At 40.6% G+C, this 17,776-nt stretch overlaps 1 protein-coding gene across 2 annotated transcripts in view; it reads right to left on the reverse strand.

Moving 5' to 3' along the window:
- LOC133537474 (spectrin beta chain, non-erythrocytic 4-like) overlaps window positions 1–17,182 on the reverse strand; it is a 58,822-nt gene extending 41,640 nt beyond the window's left edge. For both annotated transcript variants that reach the window (XM_061878519.1, XM_061878522.1), the window contains exons 1-9: window positions 16,819–17,182; window positions 16,537–16,751; window positions 13,832–13,969; window positions 12,159–12,399; window positions 11,913–12,071; window positions 8,473–8,603; window positions 8,177–8,402; window positions 7,899–8,101; window positions 757–847 (exon numbers count right to left, since the gene is read on the reverse strand). In XM_061878519.1, coding sequence (XP_061734503.1) covers window positions 757–847; window positions 7,899–8,101; window positions 8,177–8,402; window positions 8,473–8,603; window positions 11,913–12,071; window positions 12,159–12,399; window positions 13,832–13,969; window positions 16,537–16,751; window positions 16,819–17,181 — 1,767 coding nt within the window. In that variant the 5' untranslated portion in view covers window position 17,182. The remainder of the gene's footprint in view (window positions 1–756; window positions 848–7,898; window positions 8,102–8,176; window positions 8,403–8,472; window positions 8,604–11,912; window positions 12,072–12,158; window positions 12,400–13,831; window positions 13,970–16,536; window positions 16,752–16,818) is intronic.
- Window positions 17,183–17,776: the final 594 nt, after the last annotated feature.

The raw sequence follows: 17,776 nt of genomic DNA on the forward strand, positions 1-17,776 counted from the left end.
CATTAAATGATAGCACGACTTAAACTACGTCACAAAACACGTACACATTCCGAATGCCCTCAAAGCATAAGGATGTTTTGTTATGGAAATACCGCAAAAAGGAGATTCATATGACCCCATTTATCGCGGTTTACCTGACACATGAAACGTGACGAATTGGAAAGGTGCATTATCCACATTAGCTGACAGACAGCAGTAGCGTGTTGAATATGGCAATTCCAACTTTGATCACAGTGTCAGTTACTATATAGAGTGGCACTTTTTCATAATTTTCAGGAGACTGCATTGCAAAATGATTAACATCCCGCCTTCCCTTCACGCGAGATCAACCCCAGGAATAAGGCCGTGTGAATCCCTTCCCTACTTCAACTAGAAATACATTATTATCACTACATGGCTGACATATCACAGATATATCATATGTTCAGAGACTTACATGAGTGAATGTTAAAATAATAAGTGGCACTAGCTCGCTCAGTTATTTAATATTCCACAACAAAAATTGCAAGGTCTGTGGCCAAAGACCCAAATAAATGTGCTAGTAATAGCTCGTTGCTGTTTCAGTTATTGCAACAATCGCTTCAGTCAGCCAGGCGTCGATATAAGCGGCTTCCACTGTAAACCACAACAAACCATGTGACATCTCTCTCTCTGCTTATTGGCCCGTTGAGTGTAAACAGGAAGAAGGTCGGGTGCACAAACTAGGGAGTAAAACCAACAAACGCTAAACAAACAGCAGGTTTTAGGCAGACCCACCTCGTGACAGTCCTGGAGGAACCTCTGAAGTGCCCACTGGTCGTTGAGCTTGTCCAACCACTGCTGGGCCTGCTCCCGGTTCTGGTTGCCCCTGAGAGGAACAAACAAGTAATTTATTTCAACGTCGGGCACACTGAACTCCAGCTTTAAATTTCCCTTCTAGTTGAAATACGACAACTAGAGATGCAGGATGGTCACGTGTTTCCTTTTCCAAACAAAACCAACCGGACACATCATGACAAATCAGCGCTAAAAAGTACCAATGAAGTAGAGATGTGCCGATCAATTGGCCGATTTTTATGAAAAAGTACAAGATCGTCATTGCCGATTGATGCCGATCACAAACACGGACTCCCTTTGGCTGTCTCCGTATTTATTTTGCTCGCAATTAATCATGTATCTGGGGGAGCTACATGTCTTCGTATTCTAGGTAGATAGTAGTAGTTAGAGGAATATTTCTCATCTTTGAGCAGAATGGAACACTTAAGATATGACTAACTTTGGCCTTGGTTCTGCTTAAAGAAGTTAAACAAAATGAATGCACCGTTGCAAATACACACACATTGTAATTAATTTAGGTTCCGGAGGAAAAGGTACCAGGAACGAGACCAAGGGAAGTGGACAGAGATGTGCATGCAACCACACACACACGGCCAGTTAAGTTTCGGTTTCGATTATCGCTACACCTTGGAAAATGTTTTTTTTTTTACTTGAAAACAAATTAAGGTAACATAATATATTGTAGCTCCCAAGGAAATCACACAAAGTCCAACACTATTTTTAACTTTTATTACCAATCTTATGATAACAAACGACACAATTCCAACAGGTTTTACCTTCCGTGCACACAACAAGATTTCCTCATTCTCCGCCAATCATCTTTAAGACACGGATGGTGTGTTTGCAAACATGGGAAAAATTTACATCAACTCCATACCACACGAACATAAAGAGTTAACATTAGCTGGTCGTTACAGTATCAATTTACATATATGGCCTATAACGTGTGTATTATTGACAAGTGATGTACCTAAATCTTGACCACCGAAAAAAGACTTTGATCATCGAAAACCGCGCTATCAAAAAATGCACGCCGTTATCTGGAGCGTTGTCAGCATGTCTGTGATGTGGACAAAATTTTTAATATTTTCCAAATATTTTCCATCTAAAGAAATTGCAAATAGTAAAACGACAGTGGTGGCTTTTATGAAGAGACAGTCCAACTAGACCAGGGGTGGGCAACCTTTACCACTCAAAGAGCAATTTCGACCCATTTCACAAAATAAAGAAGACAATGGGAGCCACAAAACTCTTTTGAAATTTAAAATGAAATAACACAGCATAAAGAGTTTTTTTTTTTTTGCTTTGTGCTATGTGTACACCAGGGGTCTTAGATACACGGCCCGCACCTTGATAAGATAATTGAAAGTTAGTGCGGCCCGCGACTCTTTATATGAATGCCGCTTGACAACATTACACTTATCAACACTCAAGTTTTTCAGGAAGATCCCGAATTCTCAAAGCAACTATTCTCACGATTATCTGCTGTTGATCACCCAGATAACAAAACTAAGGGCGAGATATGAATCTACTGCTTTTGACACCTTCTACAACATGTACAAACGGCTTGACAGCCCAGTAACATGTCATATATGGCTTCCGCAGACACACATACTCGACTGCAAGGCATAGTTGTTCAACAGCCATACAGGTTACACTGAAGGTTGTGATATAAACAACTTTAACACTCTTACTAATATGCGCCACACTGTGAACCCACACCAAACAAAAATGACAAACACATTTCGGGAGAACATCCTCACAGTAACACAACATCAACAGAACATAACAAATACCCACAATCCTATGCATCCGTGACTATTCCTGGCTGTATTATATACCCTGCTAGCACCAAACAACCTTCAGTGTAACCTGTGTGGCTGTTGAGTAAGTATGCCTTGCAATCTCGTACGTGTGATGACAGAAGCAGCGAAATGCATGGGTCCGGCTGGCACGCAGATAGCATGGTGTAAAAACGGGCGCGATGACATGTCGCAGAGGAGGATAAAAGTAAAGCCATCACAACATGCCCTCAACATTGTTGTCCGAGTGAAAATGGGGGACTATTAGCCCCGGGTGATGTACGGGAGAGGCACCAAAAATCCGGAAACCTCCCGAAATAACCGGGAGGGTCGGCGATTATGCAGCTGAGCCACATCAGAGTGGCCAAAGACCCGTATGCGGCTCCGGAGCCGCGGGTTGCCGACCCCTGAACTAGACCAACAGCGCCAAGCAAGTGTGACGTCATGCTCCCTGCAGCTAGCCTCGTTCGTCAGGGACATCGAAGGACAGAAGTAGAGTCTCTAAAAACGAGTACATTTAATGATAACACTAGAAGAAGATGCTACATTTATTGCTAGTTCGTTTTAATAAAAAAAATATTAAAAGTCTCTAGACTATTGAAAAAAGTTAAGATTTTGGTTTATCTGCCAAGGTGATACTGCAAGTTGGACAAAAGCATATACGGAGAGCGACTGTTTTAAGATTGCGCAAGACTTTAGACAGCTCGGTCCTTTCTCCAGCGCTGGTATTGCTATTGTTTGTACTTGCTCTTTTGTATTGAATAATTTCTTAATCTTTAATCCTAGTCACATCTCATTATTTCAGACAGCCTTAGAATTAAATAATCTGGGTGGACTCTTCCCTCCAATTATATGTTACACCCTGAAAGAAAGACAGGTGCAAGCATGCTAATAGCCAAGCTAACCGCTAATCTAACTTGAACACAAAGGAATAAATGCTTGGTAGAGTTTAAAAAGTGTGGATGGAAGTGTGTTACAGCAAAAAGTAAGCAGTTATTAACATCAAATCAACAAGTACTGTAGATTAGTAAGAGTTAAGTTAAAAGTTAAAGTACCAATAATTGTCACACACACACTAGGTGTGGCGAAATTTGTCTTCTGCATTTGACCCATCCCCTTAGAGGATAATATGACAATAACTGTTAGTTAGCATTGTCACAGTCGGTACACGACATGTCAAAAGAGGGCGGGTCCATCCATAAATCGGCGCCGTCGATACCAACGGTTATATCAGTTTGATCGATACTCGAGTGGTTAGGTCGATACTTGTATTTTCTCAAATTTTTACAGGGAATAATTCCCAAAACACAGGTGGACTTTGAGGGTAAGAAACACAGGACTTTTAATGTGTAGAAGATACTTGTAGGGCTGTGACACTTTGGGCACCACATGATTTGATCCGATTTTTTGGGCTAACGATTCGATTCAAAATCAATAAAATTTTAATAACATTGGTGGTGCCAGTTCTATGATTGACCACATTCCTCAGTAAAATAGGTAAACAATTCTGATACATTTCTGTACACTTAAAAGAAAACTGGTTTAATGAAATTCTATCCAAACATTTAATAAAGTCAAATGCAAAGCAACAAGAGAAGTATCCGACATTTCTCTTTTCTAAAGTAAATCTGTACAGCAGATATGGTCATCTTCATCAGGGATGTCAAACTTGTTTTCATTGAGGGCCACATCGCAGTTATGGCTGCCATCAGAGGGCCGCTTGTAACAGCGAATAATGTAGGAATATGCCTCTGGATTTCATTATTAATCTTATAAATTGTTTTAAGTAGACTGTCGATTTTGAAGTAATAACTATATATTTACAAAATTTTACTGTAAAATATAGTGTTTTTTTATTTATTTTTATTTGCAACATTTTACGGTAAATGGAAAAAGAGTACCATGTTTTTTTTTAGTTGCCCAAATTTTTGTTTTTTATATAAATGATAAATGGGTTGTACTTGTATAGCGCTTTTCTACCTTCAAGGTACTCAAAGCGCTTTGACACTACTTCCACATTTACCCATTCACACACTGATAGAGGGATCTGCCATGCAAGGCGCTAACCAGCACCCATCAGGAGCAAGGGTGAAGTGTCTTGCTCAGGACACAACGGACGTGACGAGGTTGGTACTAGGTGGGGATTGAACCAGGGACCCTCGGGTTGCGCACGGCCACTTTCTCTCTGCGCCACGCCGTCTCTTATATACATTGGTTTTTAGAACATTATATTGTTAATGGAAAGAAAGTACAAGTTCTTTTATTTATTCTGGCAACTCAGTTGCCAGTTTTTCTACCATAATAAACAAACGTACCATCTTTCTAGTTACAGTAATACACCGTTAAAAACAACAACCGTAGATTTTACAGTCAAAAACTGGCAGTTCAAGCAACAGAATTTTACCGCAAATTTTTAATTTTTTTTTCAATTTACAGTACTATGCTGTAAAGGACACCGTAAAATGTATTTTCATTTTTATTAATTTAATGGGTAATTTGCTGTAAAACCATAAGTCAAGCAGATATTGAAGTATTTATTTTTATTTAGACCAAAAATGTTTGGAAAGTATGCTAATATACAGTAATATTTGTTGCAATATTGGATACTATTAAAGTTTAAAAGGTATGCAATTTTAAGCAGTACATATATTTTTTTCTGTCAAATTTAAAAAAATGTATTACATTTAGTGAGAAAATATTAAGTACTTTATTCACACATATAATTTCCAGGTGTTTGCAAGCCAGATCTGGCCCCCAGGCCTTGAGTTTGACACCTGTGATCTACATCAACAATATGGTTTGCCTGAGTGGCTATACAGGACAGAAAAAAATCATTTTTTTTTTTTAATCGATTAAGAATTGTTATAAATAGGACTTGCAACTCATTCGAAAATCAATTTTTTTATACCCACAGAAGATAAGTAGTTTTTACTTTAGTTATTTTGTACTATTGACTTTGTTTTGCAAAAATAATCTTATGTGATAAAAGAGAATGAGGAACTCGGTAAAATATCTTGTTGATATTGTTAAACTGTCAAAAGCACTCACAACAAATATATTGAAAAATCTACAGCTAATACACGAGATCGGTATCGGCCGATACCACTCATGTATGGTCGACGAATGATGATAAAACCCTGACAGGAATATCCCTAGTTGTTACACAATTACATCTCTTGTGTTAAATTCATGTAAATGTAACCTTGAAACAAACCATAGCTGGAGACACACAACCACCAGAACCCCCCACGGGACACACTTAGCCCTGCCCTCCACACACACACACACACACACACACACACACACACACACACACATCAGATTGATTTCATGGCCAGGTGTCAGTTGTGCGCTTGGTCGTGTTTTTGCTGCTCATGCTTATTGTTGCGAAACAGCGAGCAACAGCTGCGCTCGCTTTAAAAACGTCCAGAAGCAGCGGTGTCAAACGTACGGTCCGCTGGCCGCATCAGTCCCGTGAACAGCTTTTAGCCGGCCCGGGAGATGAGTTTGCTAGGTATAAAAATGAGCTGAAATGTTTGAATGAAACAAACTGCTGTTCTCAATGTGTCCACTTGATGTTGCGATAGCAAGTATTTGGCATTACTTCAGAGGGGGCGGAGCTATGTGCCATGTTAAGATAGAGGCAACGTTTCCATGTTTGGACACTACGTACTCACGCTGCTTATTAGTGATAGTATACAAAATGTGGAATGTCACGTTCATGCCTTGATTGTCAAAGATATCGTTGGTAATGGGGACACATCTTTGGGTGCACATAAATATGCTATAATATGTATCCCCTTGTAACTTCATGTGTGATTCATGACGTGAGTCCAAATTCACACGTTTTGTTGTAGATGATGCTACACGTACAGTATGTATGCACAAAACAAACCACATGATGTTAGTACATCAGTTGAGGAAAATGAGGAAATTACATAAACATCCCGTAATTTGACTATAATATTATTATTCATTTCCATCCATCCATCCATCTTCTTCCGCTTATCTGAGGTCTGGTCGCGGGTGCAGCAGCCTAAGCAGGGAAGCCCAGACTTCCCTCACCCCAGCCACTTCGTCCAGCTCTTCGCAGGGGATTCCGAGGCGTTCCCAGGCCAGCCGGGAGACATAGTCTTCCCAACGTGTCCTGGGTCTTCTCCGTGGCCTACTACCGGTTGTACGTCCCTTAAACATCTCCCTAGGGACGCGTTCGGGTGGCATCCTGACCAAATGCCCGAACCACCTCATCCGGCTCCTCTCGATGTGGAGGAGCAGCGGCTTTACTTTGAATTCCTCCCGGAAGGCAGAGCTTCACACCCTATCTCTAAGGGAGAGCCCCGCCACCCGGCGGAGGAAACTCATTTCGGCCGCTTGTACCCGTGATCTTGTCCTTTCGGTCATAACCCAAAGCTCATGACCATAGGTGAGGATGGGAGCGTAGATAGATTGGGAAATTGAGAGCTTTGCCTTCCAGCTCAGCTCCTTCTTTTTAAATGAACAACAATGGAACATTTTAAATCTCTGCCAGACTCAATCCCACCTTTTTAACTAATGAACATTGTCACATAATTTAATCAGAAAGTATAAATAATGAAAAATAAAGACAGAATACTGTCAACAACAACATGTAAGTGTAATTATAAAGAAAAAACAAAACATTGGTTGGTACATTTTCAGAATGGGCTTGCACTAGTTTCATCATCATCATGGGGTATCAGGCCTGTTTGCAGGCATCGATGAACAGGGCTCTGCAGTCTTCTCTGTTGTCCGCTCTTTGGATGAGTTCTATATTAATGATATTTCCGTTAAAATTTCTAAGGCTGTTGATGGATGTTTTTCGTTGTCGACCTGGAGCTTTCTTTCCTACTAGTTTTCCTGGTAACATCAGTTTTTTTTAAGCTGTCTTTTCAGAATTTCGGCTGCCTATTTCTAATCGTTGCAATTAAAGATCTTCTTGTTTTTACCTTTGCCAATACCTCTTCATTACGTTTCTTTTCAGTCCATGATATGCGGAGTATTTTTCTGAAGGACCACATTTAAGTTGCACTATTTAAGAAAAAAAGGAAATCTAAAGTTGTCTTTACTTTTAGGTTATCATGCCATGATTCTACCAGTCTGGCCTACTTGGGAATAGATTTTACCCCTTGTGGCCCATGAGCTAAAATAAGTTTGACACCCCTGATCCAGAGTGAATGTTGGACAACAGGAGCTCTTTAGAAAGCCCGCATTAAAAAAAAAAAAACACTAAGAAGGAACTCGGAAAATACATTTTTGTGTTACCTGTTGGCGAGCGTGTCGACGCGCTCCTTGATGCGATCTGAGTAGATGTTGTTCTGGCTGATGAGGCTCTCTCCTGCCTCAATCACAGCCTTGATGCGGTGCAGGTTGAGCTCCATGGTGGTGGTAAAGTCCTTGTGCTTCTTGACTGCCGCCTCCACTGTCTCCACCGTGTTGGGGAGCTCACCGTGGGCCAGCGCCGACTCCTAAGACACGCACATGGGCCAAGAGAGAGTTGGTCGGACGTCGCGCCAGCAGCTCGGCATCCCGGTCCCCCTCACCTGGTTGTTGATAAAGGACTCGGCCTGCTTGACGTCTCGCAGGAACAGGTGGAAGATGTGAGCCTGCACCAGAACGTCCCTCCGGCTCTCCCACATCTCCAGCAGTTTATTCCAGCCCACGTCCAGCTTCTGGAGCCACTGCTGCAGGGCGGCCTGCGGCAGCGGCGCTTCCTCCGACTCCAGCAGCTCGTTCATGGCCTGGAGACGCTCGTAGTCTTCTTCGTACCTGCGGACACGGAACCCAGGGTTGAAGGACCATTCCAGAAGACGTTAAGGGCGGCATTGCGACGATGTACCGGCCAATCTCCTCCTTGAGGGCGGCGTGCTTGTTGATGAGTTTCTCGGCTTCCTCCAGGTCATTGGGCAACTGATCCGAGGCGGCGGCCGTTTGCGTTTGGACCAACCAGGTGAGGAACAAATCCAAATCCTGAAAAGACGCATGAATTACAGTACATGTGTGAAGTTGGCCTCCTGAAAATAACACTGCCATTTGTTTTTGCTTTAAAAATTTTCATTTGTGCCGTTACGGTTTTTAAGTTATTCTAAAATGTATTTTCTGACTAGCCCCCCCACCCCCCAACCATGCCAAAATCTCCCCAAACCTGTCCTTTTTGTTTGTGCCGCAAACATTTTTTCTAACAATGATAGCTTTTATGTTAGTAACATTTTTATATTATTAATATGTTATTATTCATAGCCATGACCATAACATAAAAACTATAATAGACAAAAAAATGTGCAGCACATTTGGGGAGATTGACAAGGTTGGGGGGGATGGTTATGAATAATAACACAATATAATAACATAAATGGCATGATCCCTCATGGATATTTTGGTTTTATTATCAACTTCCTTTGTTTAGAACCACTTCCTGTCCTAGTGCTCTTGTTTTGTCGGCATTACCTGTTAGGTCTCAGTTTTGAAGCACCTTTACTTTGTCCTGCCAGTACACCTGATTCTCATTGATTTGTTCTATTTACTTCCACCACTCCTTCAGTGCTGGATCATTTTACTTTATTGACGGTTGCTTGTTTTTGTCACCATTAAATCTAGTTTTACTCGGATTCTGCCTGCCGTTCACTGCATCTTTGGGGTCACGTTGCAAGCAACATTCACCAGATCGTGACAATCACAACTTTAAACCGTTAATAACAAAAAAACTGGGATAGTTAGACAAAAAACATTTTCCCAGCACAAACGTATCACAAAGCAAATGGGACGAGTTTTGGGGGATTTTGAGAAGATAGCAAGGCTGGCTATGAATGATTACATTTAAATACCACACAACTATAAAATGTTAATATTAAAACTCTAATAGTTAGACAAAAAAATCAGTCGCAAAAACGTTTAGGACATCTTTGGGGAGATTTTGACAAAGTGTGTGGGAGGTTTATGAAGAAGAACACATTAGTAATATAACAATTATAATAGTTAGACAAAAAAATTTGCAGCACAAGCGTAGCACAAACGTTCGGGGAGATTTTGAAAAGGTGGTGTAGGGGAGACTGGTTATGATTAATAACACTTTGTTAAGATAAAAACTATAATACGGGGCTCCGTCTTAATGTAATTGAATATTGCGTGCCACCACTGCTTTATTACTACCACAACTTGTATTTTTTTTTTTTTTTTACTTGAAAACAAATTAAAGTAATATAATATATTGTAGCACCCAAGGAAATCACACAAAGTCTAACAATACATTTTAACTTTCAATACCAATGTCATGATAACAAACGACACAATTCCAACAGGTTTTACCTTCCGTGCACACACTTTTGTGTCGTGAGTACGCGCTTCCCCGGACACGCAACAACACTTCCTCATTCTACGCCAATCATCTTTCAGGCATGGACGATGTGTTTGCAAGCACGGGAAAAATTAATGTTCTCAGTTTTCAGTTCGAACATTAAATATCTTGTCTTTGCCGTATATTCTATTGAACATAAGTTGAAAAGGATTTGCAAATTATTGTATTCTGTTATTATTTCCAAATTACACAACGTGCCGACTTCACTGGTTTTGGGTTTTGTATATACCGTATTTCCTTGAATTTCCGCAGGGTATATGGTATGCGCCTGCCTTGAATTACTACCGGGTCAATCCCGCTTCCCAAAATAATTAGCGCATCCTTAGTATTACCGCCTGGTCAAACTCGTGACGTCACGAGTGATACTTCCCCTGTCATAATTTTCAAAATGGAGGAGGCTGATTTCAATACCGGTAATTTGAAATCGCATAAAGGGAAGAAGATTAAGAGCTATTCAGTAGGATTTAAGGTCCAAGCTTACATCACACTCAAATTTTTACTGCATACCTTTGGTAAGTGCCGGAGTGAGAAGAGGTTTTAAAATAATTAGCGCATGCTTAATTTTACCGCATGCCTTTGGTAAACGCAGGAGTGAGAAGAGGTTTTAAATTAATTAGCGCCCCGGCGGCAATTCAAGGAAATACGGTAGACTGAATTTATATATATATATATATATATATATATATATATATATATATATATATATATATATATATGTTATATATATATATGTTAATATATATATATAACGGTTTAGCTCGGTTGGTAGAGTGGCCGTGCCAGCAACTTGAGGGTTGCAGGTTCGATTCCCGCTTCCGCCATCCTAGTCACTGCAGTTGTGTCCTTGGGAAAGACACTTTACCCACCTGCTCCCAGTGCCACCCACACTGGTTTGAATGTAACTTAGATATTGGGTTTCACTATGTAAAGCGCTTTGAGTCACTAGAGAAAAAGCGCTATATAAATATAATTCACTTCACTTCACTAATACGAATACTTTAAGATGTATGTATACATGTTTTTTAGCTTTTTTAAAGTAATATAATATATCATAAAAAATTATTCGATACCGTCATGGTGACGAAAGCCATAACTACTCCCCCCACAAAAAAAAATGCAGCATAAACCATGTTTGGGGACAAGAATGGCTGGTTATGAGTAATAACAAATTTAAAACATAAAAACTATAAAAAGTCAACGTAAAAACTATAACAGACAAGACATTTTTTCTACCACAAACGTGGCACAAAAGAATTGGACAGGTTTGGGGGGGGTTTGACAAAGTGGGGGCTGGTTATGAATAATAAAACATTAATAACATAAATATTATAATAGTTAATAAAATCAAAACTATTATAGTTAGACAAAAAAAAATATGTCGCACAAACCAGCACAAACGTTTGTTATACGTTTGGGGAGATTTTGACAAGGTTGAGGGGCTGTTTATGAATAATAACACATTAACAACATAAAAACTATACAAAGGTTAATAATGTTAAAACCTTATTAGACGAAACATGTTTGCAGCACAGACGTAGCACAAAAAAATGGGACAAGTTTGGGGAGATTATGACAGGGTGGGTTGGGCAACGGTGGTTATGAATAATTAAACGTTAATAACATAGAAACTATAATGTTAGTCAATTTTTTGCGGCAAGAAATAAATGGGACAAGGGGCTGGTTATGAATAAAAAAAACATTTATGAACATAAAAACTATGATGGACAAAAGTTTTTACAGCATAAACGTAGCACAAATGAATTGCAATTTTATTTTAACATTTGCAATTACAAGGCTGGCTGACTTCACACAGATGATGTGTGCCTAATGTAGTGACCTGCTCTGGATAAACTACGCCCCTGCGACCCTATAAGGGACAAGCGGTAGAAAATCGATGGATGGATGTGTGAGCGCCACCTGCTGACCTGAATGAAGCTCTGCAGCCTGCTAGCCACCATTAGCGAGTCCTCGCAGCCCTGCAGGGTCCTCTTAAGCTCCTCCCACTCCACGCTGATGCCATCAAAGGGAAGTAGAACCTCCGTGGCCCGACCCGGGTGGGCTGTGGCCAGATGCTCCGCCTCCTCCTATACATCGGCAAACAGCAAGCGCTTACTACAGAGATGGTACGTTTCCCGCACCCCCCCCCCACCTTTCCCGCCCCCATGTCCCACCTGCAGGTGCATCAGCTTGGGCTCCAGGACAGACAGCGCCCCCTCCATGGTGGAGAGGCGCCTCTGCAAGGCCAGGACCCCGCCCAGGTCGCTGCCTGCGTACTGAGTCGCGTCGATGGCCTTCCGCTTCTCCTGGATCTGGGACTTAATCTCAACGCACTCCAGCAGGTAGTTCTGCAGACGCAACATGGAGTCCAGCTGGTCCTTCTTCTGCTCCACCAGACCCACGATGCTGTTCCACCTGGCGGGGAGCGGACGCCAGTCGGGTTACGAGAAATGAATGGTGGTCACGTGGCCACCGCCACCACAGATGGTCGCGCTGCGGGGCTGTAAGGCTCACAGACACCCCGTGTGACGGATTTATGTTGTTAGTGAAAATGACTGAGGCGAATCGGAAAGCCAATCAGACGTGGCCACTTTTAAAATGGGCGGGGGATGTTTGATTGAAACATGACACACCCACAAAGAAGATGTTCTTCGATTTGACACCGATTTTATGATGCATGAACTCAGACCCGTGATGGACATAATGTCCCAAGTCACCCGGGATAGGCTCCAGCCCCCCCATCACCAAGAACAGAAATAAATCCCCATTCTCTAAATCGGGGGCCCGGGGGGCATTTGCGACACGCACAGATTTTGTTGGCCCGCAGTATATTGTTGAAATAGAAGCAAAAACAACAAGTAACAATGCAAGAAAAAAAAAAGCAATACGACAAAGTAGTGAGAAAAAGCTTGAATTTTAATAACAATAAGGGTGTCCCAATATGACATTGGTATCGGCTATCTGTCCGATACAAGCAAGGAACTTAGCACAAACTTGACATACATAATTAATAGGGGCGTCAAAAAATATATATATTTTTAATGAATCGTGATTCTTATTTGTAACGATTCTTAAACAATTCAAAAAAATCAAACACCAATTTAAAAAAATTAAGTTTTTTTTTTTTCTTTCTTTTTTTTAACGTGTCCTGTCCAGCCACTCATGCAAATCATATTGATGTGATGATCCTATTTGAAGTACAGATTTACTTTAGAAATGAGGAGTGTTGGATACTTCTCTTGTTGCCTTATTTGTATTTGACTTTATCAAATGTTTGGGTAGTATTTTATTAACAGAAAATGTTTTCTTTTAAGGCTGTTTTTATGGAGGAATGTACTTAATCAGAGAACTGGCACACAATGTTATTAAAAAAGTACTGATTTTGAACCGAGAATCGGTTGACTTGAAAATAGATCCTGAATAGAATCATCACACCAAAGAATCAAATCATTGTTCTGTTTGACTAATTTTACTTAATCCAACCTTTTGTAACATTCCACACTGCAATATGATATAAGTATGTATCATTAGTGCTGATGTTGTATCTGATTAATATTGGTATCGGCCAACACAAAAGCTACAATATCGGTGTGGTATAAGAATAATATTAAAATAATGATACAACAATAATAATAATACAAAAATGATACAAAGTTCTATCTTCAAATATGTATCCTTTTTTGGGGGGCATTTTGTACAAAAACGAAAAAAAATATATCAAAATGGCCCCCGCAAGCTCGGACTTTTCAGTATGCAGCAAACATTTTGGACACCCGTGCTCTAAATGCAGCATGTTTGAACTTGCATGTGCTGAACAGTCCTCATGGCATCAAACGTGTCTCAGTACCTGGAGTTGAGGTGGTCCTGACACCCTCGGACTTCCGTAGAGGACGGATGACCACCATCAAGAAGCTGCTGAACTATCTGGTTCACGTCCAGGATCCGTCCCATCAGGCTGTTCATCTCCTGGTCCAAGGACTCAAATCTGCACCAAGAAGACATGCTTTAAAAAAAAAAAAAAAAAGGTACAGCAGTCCCTAGGTTTTTGTTCGGCTCACGTGTTCTATGATTCAGTTTTCAAGGAAAAATATTTGCCCTACCTTTGCCTCGGTTTTCACATGCCACACATGTTCATAGAAGGCACAAAGAACGATGAACAACTAAGTGTCTTCTTATTTAGTATTGCAGCAGCATCACTCAAGCACTGTGCTCTTGGGTTGTCACGAGACAAGATGATTTTCGCTATTTAAAAATAAAAAAACTGCATCAATGTACTTTTAATCTTAAAACTTTATTGAAAACTGTTTCAAAGTGTCGAGTATTAAAATAACTTGGGTTTTTTGTCATAAAAACAGGGATTTCTTCAACAAAATGACATAAAACATTGAAAAAATAAACCTTTATATGAATAAATCTGAAGTTAAACTAAAGATTTAAGACTTGAACTTATACTTGAAATATAAATAAATAAATAAATGGGTTGTACTTGTATAGCGCTTTTCTACCTTCAAGGTACTCAAAGCGCTTTGACACTACTTCCACATTTACCCATTCACACACTGATGGAGGGAGCTGCCATGCAAGGCGCCAACCAGCACCCATCAGGAGCAAGGGTGAAGTGTCTTGCTCAGGACACAACGGACGTGACAAGGTTGGTTCTAGGTGGGATTTGAACCAGTGACCCTCGGGTTGCGCACGGCCACTCTTCCACTGCGCCACGCCGTCCCAATATATATTATATGATTTATATTTTCTTGATCCGTGGCACCAAACTTGAGGGGAGCCCTAAAGGTTAAAACAAAATCAGTATATTGTATCGGTTTAAAATAAAAAATGAACAAAATCAAAATGTCAACCACATGCTTTGATTTTTCAGTGTGCGGTCCGAATTAGCGAATAAATGCATGACATAAGACACAATCCACTCTGTCACTTCCTCCTTTTGTTTCACTTTCAGCGTCTCCCTCGATAAAGCGGCAACACAAATGTGTAGTGTGGTGAAATTTGTCCTCTGTATTTGACCCATCAACCTCACTCAATGGGAGGTGAGGGGAGCAGTGAGCAGCTGTGGTAGTTGCGCCCGGGACTATTTTTTGGTGATTTAGCCCCCAATTTCAACCCTTGATGCTGAGTGCCAAGCAGGGAGGTAACGGGTCCCATTCTTATAGTCTTTGGCATGACTCAGGCGGGTTTGAACTCACAACCTACCGATCTCAGGGCTGACCCTCTAACCACTAGGCCACTAATGATTCATACTGCCACAGTTCCATTATAGTGTCATTTTTTTATGAGCGAGTGAAAAATGCAAGCGCCAAATACATATTTGTGGCAGGTTGACACAAAGAAGTATATATACTTATATAGGAAAAAGCCAATATACTTATATGGTAAGAAGTAAATATACTTATATAGGAAGAAGTGAATATACTTATATGAGAATAAGTATTTATACTTATATAAGAAAAAGTCAATATACTTATATAGGAAGAAGTAAATATACTTATATGAGAATATTTAAATACTTATATAGAAAAAAATAAATATACTTATATAGGAAAAAGTAAATGGAAAACACTCTCTCGTTTTTTTTAAAGAGATCCGACGTAAAATGCTGCGTGCTCACATGCCAAGAATGGATGTAGCTTGCCAAGGAAAATTTGTTGAACAGTCTTCTGTAACAACGATACTGAAAAAAGCTGGTACCAATGTATTCTTAGGTGTTGGTATCAACTTGGTGTCAACTTAGTATCGAATGTTATGTGGATAGTATTTTAGCTTTGTTATGTTATGTTATGTTACAGAGAACAAGGAAATAGGATAAAATTGCTATGGTATGAAAAGGGGGAGGATTAAATAAGATCAGCTTCTTCCTACTCCTTTTTGGATGTGCTGTAATGAAACAATTGGAAATATGTGATGAATTACATTGTATTGTATGAGTGTTCGAAATAAACTGAAACTGAACTGAACTGAACAAGTACGACTGCAAAATAATCCACCATGGGGCCAAATAAAGTTGTGAGTGAGAGCACTTTGATAAAGAAGGTGAGAAACACTATTTAATTGCAAAGTAGTAGTTCTCCCCTCTTCATTAAAGATTTAAGGGGTTGTTAAATGTTTATTTACAAATGATAAATGATTAATGGGTTGTACTTGTATAGTGCTTTTCTATCTTCAAGGTACTCAAAGCGCTTTGACACTACTTCCACATTTACCCATTCATACACACATTCACACAATCATGGAGGGAGCTGCCATGCAAGGCGCTAACCAGCACCCATCAGGAGCAAGGGTGAAGTGTCTTGCTCAGGAGACAACGGACGTGACGAGGTTGGTACTAGGTGGGGATTGAACCAGGGACAGAGGGACACTCTACCACTGCGCCGTCCCTAAAATATATCTATTTCATTTGGCAATTTTATATAGTTTACATTGTTTTCAGCATGTACAGTAATAATTATTCAATATATCTACTCTGAATTGATTTGTTTTTTGTACAACTTGGTCTTTTGGGGCTAACATAACCGGAGTAAGATTAGGGATCACACCCACCTGTGCGCCACCACCTCCACGTCCTCTAGCTTCTCGGGAATCTCCATCTTGTTCAGCCACTGCTCCTTCTCATCGATCCACAGCTCGCAGGCGTTGACCTCGCTAAACATGCGGTAGACGGCGAGGGCGTCGTGAAGCCACTGCTGACGCAGCACGCCCACCTCCACCACCTCCGTGTACAGCTGCTCCACCTCCACCATCCTCACCAGCACTTCCTAAACATGCACAAGGTAAAGATGATGGAGAAAATGGCAGCTTTTTGTTGTTGTTGTTGCAGCCCACCTCTTGTTCGCTGTACCGCAGAGGCAGCGCCACCATGTGTTTGCGCAGTGCCACCACGTGCAGCCGATGTTTGTCCACGTCCTCGCTGACCCCCCGGTGCTTCTTCAGGAGCGACTGGGTGGAGTACTCGTCGTGGCCGAAGTCCTCACTGGACACCAGGCGGTACGCGTCCTGCAGCCAGACCACCAGATCGTCTGTCTCTGTGGAGAACTGGAAAAAGTTGAGCGCCTCCTGCAGGTGGCCGAGACGCTGAGCCGCCTGGTCCTCCAGCGTGGTCCACTCGTCCTTCACGTCCATGATGCGCTCCTGAATGCCCGCCGTGTCAATGCTCTTCTCGCTGAGGATTTGCTGTCCTCGCTGCATGGTGGTCTGCACAAATGAATGGAAGAACTGAACGAGACCCCCACCAAGGCATCACAATTCTTTGGTTGAACTCTTACACTCCTGTCCTGTAGGTGGCGATAAAGCACATCAAAAACTTTTTTCATCAGCTGGATTTGTCGTGTCACCAAATATTAGGATAGAATTTAGGCTCTTTTAAGAGACCCGTTCAAAATTATTTGCTCTTTTTGTTGTTGTTGTTTTTTTTAAATAACTTGTGTTTATCAAGAAAAAGATCACAGGTAGCAGTTACAAAACACTATTTGTATGTATTTAAAATTTAGACTTTCAATTACAAATATTCTAAAATATGCATTTTAATTTAATTTGGCAGTCGGGTAGTGCGTACATTATGGCTTTGCGAGCTGTTTGCATGTAATTTGCAAATAAACGGCTCGCATCTTTGAATCATTGTAGGGTCAAACGGGACAAAATTAAATAACGAACTAGCTAACTAACTATTTAAATGCGTTGTTGCTTACCTAAATAATTGGAATTAAATACATAAATGTTTTATTAAATGGGTCATTAGATGATTTAATGTAAAACCACATGGAACTATTTAAATATTTCATAA

This window comes from Nerophis ophidion, linkage group LG18 (assembly GCF_033978795.1).
Source record: "Nerophis ophidion isolate RoL-2023_Sa linkage group LG18, RoL_Noph_v1.0, whole genome shotgun sequence".
NCBI classification, from domain to species: domain Eukaryota; kingdom Metazoa; phylum Chordata; class Actinopteri; order Syngnathiformes; family Syngnathidae; genus Nerophis; species Nerophis ophidion.